This window comes from Anopheles nili, chromosome 2 (genome assembly GCF_943737925.1).
Source record: "Anopheles nili chromosome 2, idAnoNiliSN_F5_01, whole genome shotgun sequence".
NCBI classification, from domain to species: domain Eukaryota; kingdom Metazoa; phylum Arthropoda; class Insecta; order Diptera; family Culicidae; genus Anopheles; species Anopheles nili.
The window spans coordinates 66879119-66895663 of record NC_071291.1 but is presented as its reverse complement, the minus strand read 5'-3'; the positions used below and the strand labels follow the sequence as shown (position 1 = coordinate 66895663).

The 16545-nt window shown below is 41.8% G+C and overlaps 2 protein-coding genes across 2 annotated transcripts; both read right to left on the bottom strand.

Annotated features, from left to right (window-relative positions):
* Window positions 1-2191: 2191 nt before the first annotated feature.
* Window positions 2192-5947, bottom strand: LOC128731728 (periodic tryptophan protein 2 homolog). Its single transcript, XM_053824861.1, has 7 exons — window positions 5725-5947; window positions 5550-5662; window positions 3680-5476; window positions 3470-3617; window positions 2996-3395; window positions 2695-2911; window positions 2192-2619 (listed from the first exon to the last, which is right to left on the bottom strand). The coding sequence occupies exons 1-7, from the start codon at window positions 5740-5742 to the stop codon at window positions 2349-2351; spliced, it is 2964 nt and encodes a 987-aa protein (XP_053680836.1). The 5' UTR covers window positions 5743-5947; the 3' UTR covers window positions 2192-2348.
* Window positions 5948-6651: 704 nt separating this feature from the next.
* Window positions 6652-15255, bottom strand: LOC128720717 (V-type proton ATPase 16 kDa proteolipid subunit c). The gene is made up of 3 exons (XM_053814409.1): window positions 15007-15255; window positions 11364-11553; window positions 6652-10520 (listed from the first exon to the last, which is right to left on the bottom strand). The coding sequence occupies exons 1-3, from the start codon at window positions 15083-15085 to the stop codon at window positions 10316-10318; spliced, it is 474 nt and encodes a 157-aa protein (XP_053670384.1). The 5' UTR covers window positions 15086-15255; the 3' UTR covers window positions 6652-10315.
* Window positions 15256-16545: the final 1290 nt, after the last annotated feature.

The window sequence follows — 16545 nt, the reverse complement described above, 5'->3', positions numbered from 1 at the left end:
TCACAAAGCTCACTGCAGCTGGCAAGGACAATATTATATTTGCATTAGTAAAAGTAAAACACGGAAACACTCAGATAAACCCGACCCGATACTAGCGGAGCGTAGTCGCAAAAATTGTAAACTTTTAGATAATGCAGCTGAAAAGTAAAAACTGGCAAAAAATAGTAGGGCATTAATATATCGTTCATATACAAAGCTGTAGAATTTAAGCCGCAGCTGTGAAAGCAATAAGTACCTTATATACTTAAGAGCAACTATTATTAAAATGAAGAAGTGTGGTATGCTAAAAAGAAATCACAAAAAAAGGAATTAAAGCGAATGAATCCAACGGAAGAAAAGAAATGCATGGAAAGAAGAGAATGATTAATCATTACGACAACGAATAAGATAGCCCAGATTATACATACAAAAAATCAACATCATCTAGCATGAATGACAAGGAAAAGGTAGAAAAAATATTAGACTAAAAGCATCAAACGCTGTGCCTTTCATAAGAAGGAAATCTTTATTCCATAATTGAGTCTTAAGTTAAAGTCGTATCTTGCGCTAGTAGGCAGGAACAATATGAAAATGCAAAAATTTACGAATCAAGTGCGCTCAAGCAATTCGATATCAGCCCAACAGATAATTCCAAGCGCGTTGCATCCGAGTAGAACAAATGTTATAAAACAAACCAAACCCATGCCTTCTCGAATGTAACGAGACACGACACGAGCGCAAGTTGTGTCTGCTTACAAGCGGCGAGCACAGTGAAAAAATGGAATCGCATGCTATTGTGATAAAAATTAGTTAGAAATGAAAATTTAAATCAAAATTTGACAAAAGCACCAATATCAACTATCTTTAGCGGCTGAAATAGCATGCTGCTTACAGCGATTGAAACTGTTTGAATAATACGCTAAAGAAAAAAAATCGGAGGGAAGACAACGCAAAGTTGAATGGCATTCAGGAAAGGCGAAACAACTGTTACCAGTCAAATCAAACAAATCCTTAAACATGAACACACAAAATAGCAAAACTAGGCTTTCAAAATCACATCGAAAACAGATTCAGCCCTGATTACAAATGGCTATCGTTGAAGCACTCACCATACCTAAAAAGGTAATGAATAGAAATGCAATGTAGTGTAGTAATCAGATGCCTACCGACAAGGATAAAAAGGATATTTTTGCATCGCGAACGCTGTAATGTAAATAATGATTTGCCTACAATTAGAACCAGAGCTTCGCATAAAAAATGCTGCAGCACACGTACTACGAACTAATTAAATCAAGCCTGAAGACACGGGCATGGAATGTTCGAGACGTGGCAAAAGATATTCCAAAAACCAACGAAAGGAAAATTATAAACTGTTTCATTGCGTTATATTTTTCTTTTCTTGTGATATTTTAAACGTTCTGCTGTTTGAGTTTCCTATCATTTGTTCGTGGCGGCATTACGAAACCGTTACGAATAATGTTCAATACAGGATTGGATCACAGCAAAACAATTTAAAAGCAGTGCACAATTTGGACGGTTAATCCGTTTAAAAATGAAATTCAGAATGACTATTAGTTATTGATGTAACATAAGTTTTGAGGAATACTTAGTTGCATTCAAGATTTTGATTATAATCCAATGAAATCAAACGAAAGAGATGGAATATTCCAGGAGAAAATATATGAAACAACAAATTGTCATTAAGAAAACAAAATATAAACTAAAATGATCATTTAACTTGTTTACTTTGGTTTTACCTTTCTGCTTAATTTAATTTTGGAAATTTTAATAATTCTTCTAGGTTACCTTTAAGTTGGTATGCTTCGCTGTTGCTTTTGTGAACATTTTGAATGAAAGATTTTTCATTTAAAATGAACATGAAATGGAAGATTTTTTATCTCAAAGCAGGTGAAATGCTACCTATTAGTTGGCATGCTCTCCTGTTACTTTTGGAGAGAAATTTTAAGATGGGTTGGAAGTCATTTTCAGGGAAACGTTATAGGATTCGCATGGATCGAATCAAACACGGTGCTACCTCTCAACTAGTATGTTCTCCTGTTGTTTTTGAGCAACTTATCCATCCAGACAATAGAGCTGCAAGATTTCTTTCGTTTCATTTATTTAATATAAAATCAAAGAGTTTTCATTTTTTTTGTTTTTGAAAGACAATCATTTTATTCATATTTGCTTATAAATGTTTTGCTTAACTCGCACAAACGAAGATTTCGAATTGTAAACATTTATTGAAGCTTTTGCCCGAACATGTTACAGAAAGTGTGGGTGTCTATTTCTTTCTTGGTTTTACCGGACTCAATAACATTTACACCAACAAAATTATTAAATGCCTCCTAAAATAGAATAACCGCACATTATTCATCATCTTCTTGCTCTTCCATATCTGCTTCCTCATCGGAGCTTGTGTTATCATTTCTTGACTGCCGTAGCCCTTCCTGTTTTATCAGCATCCACTCTTTCTCATCCTCATCGTCTGAAGAAATGTGTCCATTTTCGTCAGCCAAATCATCTGCATCACTACCTTTTTCTTCGTCGGCATTGGAACGGGCTGTCGTTGACTTTCTAGTTGTCCCCGACTCACAGAGCGTTTGTAGCACTTGCATGGTGTACTTGTTGAAATCGCAGCTGTAAATAGAAAGCCCAATATTTAAGTAATTTCCCTAGCCCATCTCCCCGTAAGATATTTGTGGGTTTACTTACATTTTACTTAGTTGCTCATATTTTCGGTTTATATTCTGATGTAGCGTCACTAACGTTTGTGCATCAAGCAACTCGTCGACCTGCCCCAGCCGAGTAAGTAGCAAGTTTGACCATCGTAAGTAGAATTCAATGTGTTGGCTGGTGCCGATGCTTTTCGCGACGAATTGCAGAGTACGGAGGGCAAACTGATCCGGAAGAGCACCGATAACTAGCTCAACTGTACGAAAATAAACAAGAAAATAGGTGGGTAATCTTAGAAGTGATCATCAGTAGTAACCAAAGCTTTTCATTTGCTGCTTACTGTCGGAGTACGGCACCGATTCAAGGACTTCCTGCATAAGACTCGTTTCGTTCAGCTTCAGCGCCATCATCAATGCGCCACCGTAGTTGTGCTCTTTTTGCAACAAATCACGAGTAGCTCGTGGCGTCACTTCCGCCGACAGCTTATACGGATCGAACACCACGCCTTTATTCAGCGCGTACACCATCAACCCCTCGGTCGAAACAGCGGCCCACGATAGGCCGGACGGTGAGAATCGTAAGCAGTCCACTTTCACCTCCGGTTGGACATTCCTTGCAGCCATATTGCCTTTTTGTACTCCTGGTAACTTTAACGCTACGTTACCACCCTCTAACTCCTCTCGTTCTTCGATCAAGGCAATATTACCAAACTCAGTCAATTTCCGACGGTTTATGTACTCCTGCGGATTGTGTGCGATGTTATTTTTTTCACCTAACAAATCGCTTTTCTTTTAAAGGACCATGTTTTACTTACGTCCATGCCGTCCAAGCTTCGGTTCTTAGTGATTTGGAACTTTTTCAACAGTATCGCCTCCTTTACGTTGTAAATACAGACGTATTTCGATTTGCCTCCAGCCAATAAGCACTCGCCATCCGCCGAATAACATATTGTCATGAATGCTCTAGAAACAGGGAGAAAATAAATGCAATTAATTGTATACCTTACATAAACTTCTACGCGTACCTGCCGAGAAGGTTCTTTTTGGCCGAGGTAAGATCGTTTTTGGAGATACTCCCCTCCATGTCGTTCCTTCCCTCAATGGAAGCCAGCTGGGCGGACGTTTTAATGTCAAATACGGTTATATTGCCATTAAGCGTGGAAACCGCCACTTCTTCACCATCTGGCTTGAATGCGACACACACGACGTCTGAGCCGGTCTGTACGGTTTCGTGTGCCCCGGACGCTTCCAGACAGTTCCAGATTCGCAACGTCTGATCCCACGAACCAGACACCATCGTTGAAGAGGAAGCGACGGGTGCGAATGCGAGAGATATGACCGGACCCTCGTGCCCACTCAGCACCTCCAGCAGGCGGCCCAATTTCATCGACCAGAGGTAGATCTCAAACTCGTCTTGACCGCCTGCGGCCACTAGCTCACCCGAAAAATCTATTGCAACCGAGGCGAACTGCACCGGTTCCGGTGAGGTGAATGTTCGGAAGTTTCGATACCGCACCACATCAAACGCGCGCACTGTTCCGTCGAGAGACGCACTGACGAAGTACTTCTTGTTCCGGCTAAACTCGACAGCTGTCACAGCTGATGTGTGCTCGTTGAAAGTTACTACACAAAAGCCGCTGGTAACGTTCCACAGCTTCACCTTACCATCGTGTCCACCGGTGACAATCTGATGGCCATCCGGTGCGTACGTCAAACAGCCCATACCCTGCGAATGCTCCTGTTGCTTCATGATGTACTGCTCGCTTTGCCACTCCCACACGAGTAGTTGACCGAGGGAGGATACACCGAGTGCCAGCCAGTCGCCGGTATCATTAAACACTACCGAGCTAATGCTCGCCTCGGAGATGCTCAACGAATGGATCATATTCACGTCCGGCAGCTCGTACAGATAAAACGAACCGTTCGAAAAGGCTACAACTAGGATCCGCAGATGCCGATGGTAGGCAGTCGCCGTAACGGATGCGTTGTGGGACTCTTGGCGTGCATCTCCTGCGAGGTAGTGACGCGAAAGGCGCTTGTAATAAAACGGATGCCGCGTATCCTTCGTTATTAGTTTGCCTTGAGCGTCGCGTTCCTCGCCATCTTTAACGTCCTTAAACCGCTCGAAGTTAAGCTCCGGCATTCCATTATTTCGTTCGAGATCCGTTTCAACGGCAAAAGTCTCCAGTTCGTTCTCGTCGTTGTTTGCTTCCTTTGTTCTTTTTTTCTTTACAGAAGATACCTCCACTGCCTCGATAAGTTCTTCACGTTCCTTATCCAGATCATCGACTTCCATACTGCACTCCCACAACATCAACAAACCTTCCTTGCTGATGGTGTTCACATCAAGTGTTTTTTCCTCGAAAAAGCAACCGACAATAGCCTCCCGGTGGCCACCCAGTACGAACGGTCGAAACGTCTTCAGTAATGCCACATTCTGCAGTCGAACCGTGTTGTCACGTGAACCGATTGCAAGCACCTTGGAGTTTGGTGCCCAATCGAGAAAGACAGTTTCATCGAAACCGATCTCATACGCACGGTGCACCACAAACGAACCGTACAAACCGGTAGAATCACCCGGCGTCATGAATACGAGAACGGCGGAATCAACACAAGCCGCGAAGTACTGGCCATCCGGGCTGAAGCGCATGTGTTTCACCTCGCTTCGGAACTTGTGTCGGTAGATGGTCGTCTGGGAAATCATGCTGACCATCTGCGCTTCGCCAATTTCGTTCACTGCAACTAGTAGACATCCGTTCGGAGAGAGATCGATAGCGGTGTAATTGTATTGACTCTCGATACTGAGCGTGGTTGATTTGTTACTGAAATAATAATAGAGCATAACATATCAAATTACTTACTTTAATTTATCATTATCGTCAGCATTGTACTTACTTTTTCAGGTCAAATATTGTTATCCGGTTGCCTACTGGGCTGATTACCGAGTACCCGTCGGGAGTAAACAATAGATTACCCCGTCTAAATACTGCTCCCAGCAGGTTGTTAAACTACAAAGTACGAAATCGAGAAGGTGTTATTAACTATTTACTCATTAGTTTTCTGTACATACTTTGTAGGCGAACTTCATGGTTTTTACTGTAGTTTACAAATCACATAAACACAACATTGAATAGTTTGTTTTGTTTTGTTATGAACTTGTTTACCGGTCACCTACAGCATGGTATTGTACCACGTGCGTAGACCTCTGTTTATCTTAAAATCTCACACTAAGCTGCTGATTGTGATATCTAGGTCTAAAGTAGTTTTTTGAAAGCTCATATAATTAGTTCTGAGATATATCAGACAATATTTATCAACACAATACGCAGAATGCTGCATGGAGCATAAGCAAACACGTGGTTTTCGTGTAAACAAACTCAAATAACAGCGTTAACAACTTTTTTACAGTTGAACTAGCAAGATTCAGTGTGAATTTTCTATTATTAATAGTTTATGTTCTCACTTTTACTTTAAAAAAGGTTAACACTATTAGAAATCTGCAAAATTCTCTAAGAAACCGAAATGCCAACCAAAACAATCGCGATACGAGTACACAACCATGCTCGCTCTGACGTTTTTAACGTCAAACGTGTTTTGTTAAGGATGGTCATGCTTTACATCAGTAACATCTTTTTTTATTCAATAAATTATAGTTTAATATATACACATGAGTTTCCTCGGAATCAATGAACCAAATGAAGGTTCAGTAATAATTATAAAAACTCATTCTACCTTGTGGAATAGTAGATATACCACAGCAATGATAATCACTGCCATTCCATTTTCCATTACGTTCCCAGCGAAGGAACAGCAAAGCTCACGTCTTAAGAAATAGTGTAACACGTGGTACTTGCATAATATATGCATCATTGAAATAAAAATGCATCTTAGGCTCCTTAGAAGCATGTGTTTTTATCATGAGAAGCGATTATTCATGCACATTATCTAAAATATTCGGATATGATGAACTGAAACACTAAGTAGAAAAAGATTCGCGTTTCTTCTATTTTCTCTTTTTTATTTTCATATTTTTCATTGAATGTATTTTCCGGTCGTTCTCTCTCGTGTTTCTCTTGATGATGTTCGTCATTGTCATTATTTTCGATAGATATACACAATCCCCGGGTTATGATCTTATTCGCGGGGTGTGCCCTTTCTCTGCTCTGTTCTCCCAGCGCCGAGCCCATATATTGCTGTCCAACAGGGCATAACGCGTGGGAGCTCTCATTTGTGTCTAACAGGTTGGTTGGTTCCAGTTTGTAACTTATCAATAAAAGTAATTTTATGGTATCGGTAAGGTAGTAGGTATTTGTTGTAGATAGTAAATGGTAGCAGGATGTTTTTTTCGTTTAAAGCTTCCTCTCACAACAAAACACGGATTGTTTGCAACAGTTTCAATCTAAATACACGTTTCCGTTTCGTTTGTTTTACACTCTCATAGTAGGAGAGTGTTATGCTCTAGATTGTGAAACATATTTTCAGGATCAACTCCTTTTCTTCTTATGGTGGTTAAAAAATGTCGTCTTGGAGTTGTCGAGCGTGTGCGAGGATATGGAAAATCGGTGTTGCTTCCGATAAACCGCACTGATTATCATCTCCACTCCACCGCAAACACGCCCGTATTTTAGCTTTTTTAATCCTGTTCCTGCTGGATAAACAAATTAACTAATAACAATTAACTAATTTCCATCCAGCGTTCGTGCGACGAAACGAACGCAAACAAAGGAAATATTTCCTTGTCGAAAAACGTTGGGAAAATTCCCTCCTCACGAAATTTTTGATCCCGAGTCTGACTCAATTAGTATCATATTCCGTTCGTCTCAGCATCTAGACGCGCGGAAGTGTTACATAATCGGAATCAGCACAACACGCACAGCTGCACCGTCAATGGAATGATGTGGTTTCGAACAGTGGTGTCCGGGAACATCCTTCGAAGGAAAACACGTTGCCAACATTTTCATAACCGAACGGAGTCCCTTTTACGGCAGTGGTCGTCCGTGCGTTCGTTTTCAACCTACGCACTACACGCTTCTGGTTGGTGGAACAGTGGTGGTGATTATTTCGACAAAGGATGTTGGTTGTCGAAGCGTGTGCGCGAATTGCTTGCCTGCTTACCGCAGACAAATAGCATTTTCATCGTTTTGTATCGGTGTGTGTGTGTGTGTCCTTTTTTCCGGCAATGGTCTTCGATCTTATTTTCCGGAATCGATCACGTCCTGTTTATGTACAAAATACACAGTTTCTATTGGATTGATGGAAATTGTGACCGAATGTTACGTACGCTACATAATTCCACGGAAAAATTCAGCGCACTCTACTCTACTTCTTGTGTTGTCTCTTCCTTTCTATGTTGTTACCATGAGATATAGATGGTTTGTATCTCATGGACAGATGTGTGTCTTCTCTCTTTCCTTGATGTTTTTTTATAGGTAATGCTGATCTTATGCAATTGCCTAGCCTTCCACAAGCTAATCGATGGAGGAATTCTTTGAATTGAATGAATTGACTCCATCTATATACAAAACAGCCCTACTTTTGTGTCCCATTTTGGCTGCACCATACAGTGAACTGTAAGTTTTCAATTCAAGTATAAGGCAAGGTTTAAGTATGGATGTTGTTCTACTTTTTCCTGTGTTGCCTTTTCGGATCATTCCACTACTTGTAACGCTGAATTTCAATTTCTTCCCTAGCTTATATCGAAATCGTCTCGCGATGTTGTTGTTTTCTGTTGTTTCCCCTAAGATGATGATAATTTGATCGATATTACTACGCTTATATATCTCTATCGCATGTTGTTATTTCCCTTCCTTTTGTTTTCAGTTTTAAAACTTTGGCGAGGTTAGAGATGTTAAAGTTGTTGCTGGTCCATCGCTCTTCCAAAGATTTACGTGTGTATAGCTCCCTTTTGCGTGTGTTTAGGATGTTTGTTTCATTTTGTTTCGTTTAGTCGTTATAGGTCGTGATACCCTAATAATAAACCCAATAATACGCTTCTTCTCCTTCTCTCTCATCCATGTGCCTCATGATTTGCACACAGCTAACGGGCCTTGCACGAATTCCGGAAACATAAAACAAAAAACTTTCTAATACTCTTGTATCTTCCACTGCTACAATTGATACTGCTGCTGTCACTGTTCTTAGATGGTCTTGATGTTGAAACGGAAACTCTTGGATCTTGTGACGAACTTCTCGATCTTTCCCTTTACATCTTTACGGAACGCTAACGCAAAATCTCTCCACAAACGAATTGGACCCCAGACGCAATGAACTGCACGCGACAGTACGCCAAACCGTTTCACAGATCCATTTTAGCACACAAACTGTTAGTACGTTTGATGATGAGAACCATAAAGAAAGGGAAAAGACTGTATTTTCAATTGTTATTTTTTTAAATGTGTATCTTCTTGATTTTCATTTTTTTTCTCGTCTACCGTTGTAATGATGTTCTTGTGTGATGGTTCGTGATGGAAGCTTTTATCACAGACTTCAAAAAACGTTCCTTCTTTGCGACACCACCTGACAAACACAGTACACCAACCCACGCCGACGACACGCCGCATCTAAACTGATGCGCCAAAGCTGTTCTTCAAACACAGCGAGACATTGGAAAAATCGTACAGGAGCGAGCGAAACAAAATGGAAAACAATAGCAGAGATGCAATCCCTTTCGAACCTACTGGGTTCCTTTTTGTTGCCTACATTTTTCCTAATCTGTAGATTCCCTGTGCATCCTATGCCCTAAGTACGCTGGTGTGTGTTTGTGTATGTGTATGAAAGTGCACTCGCGCGTCTGTGTTTCTGTGGGGAGTTGAGGTGAGAGTGTGTTCAGTATGGAGAAATTTACATGTACATAAATTAAGATTACAATTAAATACACATTATTTTACATAAATACAAATAGTCTTTTGTTTTAGTTCCGGAAGTTGATCTCAGTATTCATGCGCCCTCTGCTTTACAACCAACAGCGTGCGACTAATCAATGGACAATGTATCAGAACAACAGCGCACTCGGATAGAAATGAGTTACATTATTGAAGCTTAATACTTCGCTCACAAACAGGGAAAGAGAAGATCACGATGCAAAGGTTGTTGGTTGATGCAATCCCTAACCTTACTCTACCTTGCTTGAGGAAGCGTTTTGTAATCGGGTTGTCACATTTTACCTTTTCCTTCTGCTGTTTACCCTAGAATGTAAATTGTTGTTGTATAGGAAGTATGTCCAGCAGCTGTTCGTAGTCGCTGCGGCCGGCGTTAGTAACTGGTTATCACTCGCGATACAATTGCAGCGTTTCAACAGCACTTAACATACCGGACGAAAGCGCGGGCTGGAACTCAACTATTTTGTTTTTCTCCTTTCTCTATGCAATGTGTCGCGCGCCCTTCAGGATGTTGTTCTGATGGTGGTGGAAAGGCGTTCCTAGGAAGGATGCAGCAGGCAACGCTATATTGCATTTTGGTGGTAGCAAAAAGCAAATGTTGTTGCACAATCGAAGTCTGTCGACGATGATAATGGTGATGATGTTCTTGCATTTCATACTATTACTCTTCTGCCATTGCACTATCCAACTTGATTGATACGGGCTCTGGTCTGCCACTGCAACACATCCATTCCCAAAAGCACCTTCTTCCTCCAGGCGCGAATTAGCAGCATCGTTGCTAATTTATTTCGTGTACAAGTAGATGGCGACGATCAAACCGTACAGACCCAACACTTCAGCGAAAATGAGGATCAGAATCATACCGACGAATAGTCGGGGCTGCTGAGCGGTACCACGGACACCGGCATCACCGACGATACCGATAGCAAAGCCAGCGGCCAAGCCTGAGAAACCGACCGAGAGACCAGCGCCGAGATGAATGAAGCCCCTAAAAGTGTAGATAAAAATAATTATATGAAACCGACCGACGAAAGAATTTGTTTTTCGAAAAAATAATGTAATGATCATAGTAATTTTATCCTATTCTCAATATCCTCGCATAATGCTTGCGTATAGTTTTATGTGATAATTGAACTCGCATAATTTACATCACAATGTTAATGTATATGTAATAATAATATTGCCTATTTGAGATTCAATCGGACAAGATATTTAAACCTGAAACATAATCCGTTACAGATTCTATCCTTTAGGTAGGCTCTTCCCTAGCCTATTGCTAGCTTTTATCGATTCAGATGAAAGAATTAGGAATTATAGAAGAAATCAACATCTTTTTTAAAACATATTTCTCGTTGGACACATGCCTAAACGACGTCAGATTATTTAATGAAAGAAATTAAAAATATTTCTTAGACTGTAAAGCAGACTCTAATGATTATTTTCTGTAAACTTTACTCATATTACTCTGCCATGGCATAGGGTCTTTCGAGTTTCATTCATTGCAATTGGATATTTGCTTTCATTTAGGGATTTTCCTTCTCTTGAAGAGAGAGACTATGGTTAACAGCGCGCACACTCCAACTCTTCGCGCTCTCGTTGAGATAAGCTTCAACTGAAAGGACACTCCAGAGAGTTAGAGTGGGTACAGGCCACGAGCGTCAAGTCCGCCAAGCGGGTGTGCAAATTTTTATCTCGTCGTGTCATATCGGAAACTAAAACCTTGTCAAAACCTTGTCTTTTTTTGCTGTACTGATGGTAGGCGGTGTAAAACACCCACTACTCGCAGCAAACTCTATTAAAATACGATAGCTGATAAATCAGCAGGACTTACTTGTACAGTGTATAGTTCGCTGGTTCATCCAGGGATCCGGCAATGAGGACAGCAACGACCAAACCGTAGATGGCAATGATACCCGCCATGACAACGGGAATGATGGACTTCATGATCAGTTCCGGACGCATCACCGACATGGCGGCAATACCGGTACCGGACTTGGCCGTACCATAGGCAGCGCCGAGGGCTGGAAAGTAAAATAAGAGATAGATGAGAACGGTGTTCATATAGTAACATATAATTAGAAACAGAATAGTATATTTTTGAATTGCAGTGAGCAAAGGAAACGGAGAGCAATCGAAAGATCATGTTTTGTAATTTTTGACATAAAACGCAGCCGCATACTCCGGAAAAGCCTTACAGCACACTGCAGAAAACAAACTAGACCATGAGATGCACATTTATATTGTTTTCGTTAAAAAAAAGCTCACATAGCATACAAAAAAGCCTTCGAAACCTGATGAACCGACTACGTCAGACACGCACCACCCATACTCGGGCACATTTCGCACGTTGTATTACATGCCCTTGAGCCTATTGGTGGCCTTTAAATTGAAGGGAAATTTGTACGATCACACCGCCGCTGCCATGTGATGCTGATTTGAGAAAATTACGACCCGAACGGCCTATCGGTAGCTAGTCTATTGCAACAAGCGTGTTGATAACTCTTATCCCATTTCAACTCTCGAAAATATCGCGTCAAAATCGAGGAATGGTTTGTATTGCGCCCATTCACGGGTTTGAAAAGGCTGCCAATTGTTCATGGAAAAAGCCAACAGTTATCTCAAACCCGCTAGATAATGTAGACTTTAACAGAAGCAAAGTGTGAGCTGGTTGATAATTTTTTTTCGTGCCATCGTCACACCATGATGATGGCTCCAGCGGGCATTATGAAGCCGGGGAGGGTCACATGATGGCATTCCGCACGGGGCATTACGCATTGGGCTTGCATGCTAGCGCGGTTGAGATTGTGTGCGTGGCGCTGTGTACCCGAACGCGATCACGTGAAGATCGCGGTTGTGGAGGGGATCCAATAGTCAGTTTAATGCAGTATCAATCGTTTGTTCGAAGGTGGGAAAGAAGGTGCAAATGTACGTACGAATGATTTTCGCCTATCATGATCATCGGGGCAAGCAATACTATTGTAACGGCGTTGAGATGCACATGATCATGTTGTTTTCCACACGATCATGTTTCGCGACTACATATGCCGTCCATGCGGTGTTATAAAAGCTACACGTGGACATACTCGTCATATGATATCGGTCATATGATTTTTAAATCAGAGCGTAGTCAACCATCTTTAGCTTACAAGCCTAGCCTATGTGCCTGCAAAGGCCGTTTTGGACGATAAGGAACCAGCGGCAGCATACATGTTTGTGTACGTAAGCCACCACTACCTTCAACAGACAAACTGATAGTTGAGTGGGGTGGTGCTGAATCATAGCTTGTCACTTGACGATGGAAAAACAGCATATGCATCATGTAAAACCATCAAGTGAAACATTTTGTTGATTTAAAAATGCGCACTTTTTTACCTATAAGGTTTGCTTCGTACATATATCATTCTCAAAACTAATGATTTTAAAATGTTATGTTTTAAAGAAGTAAACCAACAATACGTTCAAGTCGGAAGGGTTTGATTTCGAAGAAAAGTGAAAACATCACTTGCAACAAGCTCCATTATGACGTCAACGCACATTGAAGCTTTCATTCATAACTTAAGCGTATAGTTTAGTAGCATTATGAAGCCTGGTTCCAATATGAAATTGGCAAGCAATGCTACTAATTTTCCAACAAATGCTTTTGCCTGAACCATGATCGAGAGAGGGAGAGAAATGAAAAGCGAACGAGAGGCAATCTTTACCAGAGGAAAAATCGATACTACTCATCCTATCCCATTTTCTGCAAGCATTTCGTGAACCAGCTCCACACCGATGCTGCTCCCGGTCCAAATTATGTATGCTTATTGGGCTACTGTTGCTTGGGAAGCGCTAATAAAAATCAACCCCAACGGACACTACTGCAAGATGTCATCCACATGGCCACCCTACCACCCAACATGTGGTGTGGAGCAGGTGGGCTTCGGGGTAATGTCGGTGGGTCATGTGACAGACAGATAATCTCACTTAATGAGCCTCGGCCGGAGTGGCGTGGATGAATTTTTTGCATTGCTAGTTACTGGCCTAAAACTTCCGAATGGAGCCCAAAAGGAGAATGTACAATGCAGTTATCGGAAAAGACATTGCTGGCGAGCAAGCAAATTAACCAGAGAAATTGTAACACGAAGCATTCGCATCACAGCCACAGCCATTTGCTGAGTGGTCATGTGGTAGCCAATCATCATGTGTGTCCCGTGACGCACGTTCAACCCAGAAACGTCTACACGAGAAGACCCTGCAAAAGCTCGCCAAAAAGGTTTCCTTGGTTGTGGCAATGGAACAAAACTGAGCTTATCTCAGCTTCCGCGGGCAGGATACCCATCGCGTTCTGCATTATTAATGGAACTTACCGAACCATCGTGCGCTTGAATTGATCTGGGGTTACAACAATATGTTTCCGTCTCTTGCGCGCACCCTCATAGGGCATTCGCTACCAGTCCTTGGCCCCAAAATCAATAATAATCAAGCGTCGGTAATCTCGAGCGTAGGCAAGAGAGGCCTGCCCCAAAAGCACACCTTCCCGTTAAGCAAAAAGGATAGAGTTGCCAAGCTCCTTCCTGAGCCGTGCTTTGCTCTCACCAGGATACTACGGAACGTAGCCTTACTGCTCTCCCGCGTTCTCTTTCTCTCTCCCACGCTATCGATTCGCTGACGAATTTGCTCTCCTGTCTCTCGTGCTACAGGCTACAAACTCTGTAAATATACGCACTTGTTAAATGCATTTTCTCAACGCACTTTAACGACCCAAGCAAGCAAGCTCTTTTGCTTGCTTATCTTATATCGAATTCACCTACTTCACGGGAAAAATACCAATTTTCCGATGCTTTCCCGCACGGGTGCGTGAATTTTGCAATGCTTTCCCGTGCGGATGCGTGAATCCTCGCCCCAGGCGCCCTATTTCGACGTAAAGTAGAGAACATGATAATGGAGTCGCGCTTCGCCTCAGAAAACTGCTCGTAACGATAGGGACTCTGCTCAATCCGTTGGCTTCAGAAAAAGCCCCATTCTCCGCTGTCGACATTTTGGAATCCATCCATTTAGTCTGTAAAATTTTGCCATCTAGACGTCCATTATGATTTCCTTGTAGGTTATCCCTAGGGCAGTGCCTTTTACTCTTTTTCTTAACCGCCCGCTCTCCTCATCATTCTTCTTTTTGCGGGTAACTTTCGCGCAAAAAAAAATACGAAAAGTGGTCACGAGGGCACTTGCGCGCGTACATACACATACACACAGGAACATGCACATACACACACCACAGCACACGGACCGCGCTCACATGACAGTGGCTCCTCGTAGCGCGGGGCGTATATAGTGAATGGCGAAGACTTGGGCGGGTTACGCATTTTCGGCCAACGAAAAGAGTGCAGGATAGTGCTTTCTCCGTGGCAAAAGCGGTTCCAGGACCACCAGCCAGGTGAGTACTACGATGGTCGGACTTTAAGGAAAGTGTACAATAAGGGGGTGGGTAGAGGTCTTACCGCTGAAAATGATAGCAGCTGCTGCGCCCATAACTCCGAAGAAGGGCGAGTAGACGGGGTTCTCTTCCGGCAGTGCCATTTTTGAAGTCTGTTTTGTTGTGGTTTTAGCTTTACCGAATAGTTTCTTTTTCGCGAAAGCGCAGCTTTGGCCGTCACTTCGAGCTAATATTCGGTGTTGGTGACGGTGTCACAAGGAGAGAGACACTCGGAAGGAGACGACTTCTTACTCGACACACGCACTGAACAAAACTGATGAAGTCGCTTTGCTCGGAAACTGAGAAATATGGCTCACACCGTTGATCCGCACTCGTGACTCGTTCGTTTTTCTCAGTAGAAATGGTAGTGAATTCTTCTCTGCCATACACACACCAGCAGATGCTTTGACATTCGGGTAACGCTTCGAGTTCAAGTTGATTTCAAGTGCGCGCGGTGCAAGTTTGCTAGGATTCTAGCATGTGTTTATTGGTAATTTCACGGTATAATAGACGCAACATTGATTTTTCAAATTGTAAAAACGGATCTGTATTATGATCTCTGTAATCAGCAGAAGATTTGGTGTTGTGCCTGTAAATCGATTATTTATTTCAAGTCGGCTTGAACATTCCAGTCGGTCATGTGTATAATCATCACGTTCAGAGAGAAGAAATTTCGACACCTAACCTAGATCTTTTATCAAATTATGCTGATTTTTTTTTAATTTCATCGAATCAAAATTACGTTTTGTTTTTGTTATGAAAATTATTCAGAATAACATTTCATTAGGTCGTGTGAAGCGCAATTATAAGGCTGACAACAGCGATCGCTGAACGAATCTTCGCTTCCCAAGCGGGAGATATAAACGAACGTATATTCGATGGTATTTTCTCAGTGATATTTATCTTTGTAAGAAGAAGTAAACCACTTCACCCATAGTAAATAAGGAATTTCTTTGATTTGCGTAACCAAATTCTCATTAAGCCTTTCGTAGAATGAAAACTCTACAATTAACTTTTTGCTTGAATTCTAGCTAATATAATTTATATATTCATTTAGCAACCTTCATCACAGTACAGTGACGTTTTATGTACCAACGTGCCAAGCCGCTTTAAAGCGCCGGTTTTCGACGAGTTCGGTATAATATTTTGTTTAAACCTCACGTTACCTCATTAGCAGGTTATCAAGTACATTGCCTTTGGTCATCACCAAGCTAGGCTCAGGTGTCGGAAAGTTATCTTCTATCCAGAGCAACCCCTCCGTCGTGCTTGGTTCATCACATTTTTTTTCAAAACCATGGTAACAATATGGTCCCTTCCAGTGTATTGAAATCGCCCTTACGGAGTCGGAAAGAACATAGCTGTGAAGCTTCGAACAGCTTTTCCCATGCTTCTGTGAATACATAGAGCATTTCCTGTAGAGCATGCAAATCGTCAATTTTGTTTCCTAACAGACTCGCTCAACTCTTCGCCTGCGCTTGCGCATCACATGGCAGTTACGTACAAGATACCCCTTGTTAGCTTTACCATCATATGACCTGCGTACCGATGCTCGATTAGATACAAT

Bases quoted from the DNA above. Each gene is read 5' to 3' on its own strand.
- LOC128731728 (XM_053824861.1), bottom strand. The intron at 5,477-5,549 runs GTAAGTACAATG...TTATTATTTCAG, and splicing joins ACAATATTTGACCTGAAAAA to TAACAAATCAACCACGCTCA. The intron at 2,912-2,995 runs GTAAGCAGCAAA...ATTTTCGTACAG, and splicing joins ATCGGTGCCGTACTCCGACA to TTGAGCTAGTTATCGGTGCT.
- LOC128720717 (XM_053814409.1), bottom strand. From the start codon at position 15,085: ATGGCACTGCCGGAAGAGAACCCCGTCTACTCGCCCTTCTTCGGAGTT. The intron at 11,554-15,006 runs GTAAGACCTCTA...TTTACTTTCCAG, and splicing joins AGCTGCTATCATTTTCAGCG to CCCTCGGCGCTGCCTATGGT. The intron at 10,521-11,363 runs GTAAGTCCTGCT...CTACACTTTTAG, and splicing joins GCGAACTATACACTGTACAA to GGGCTTCATTCATCTCGGCG.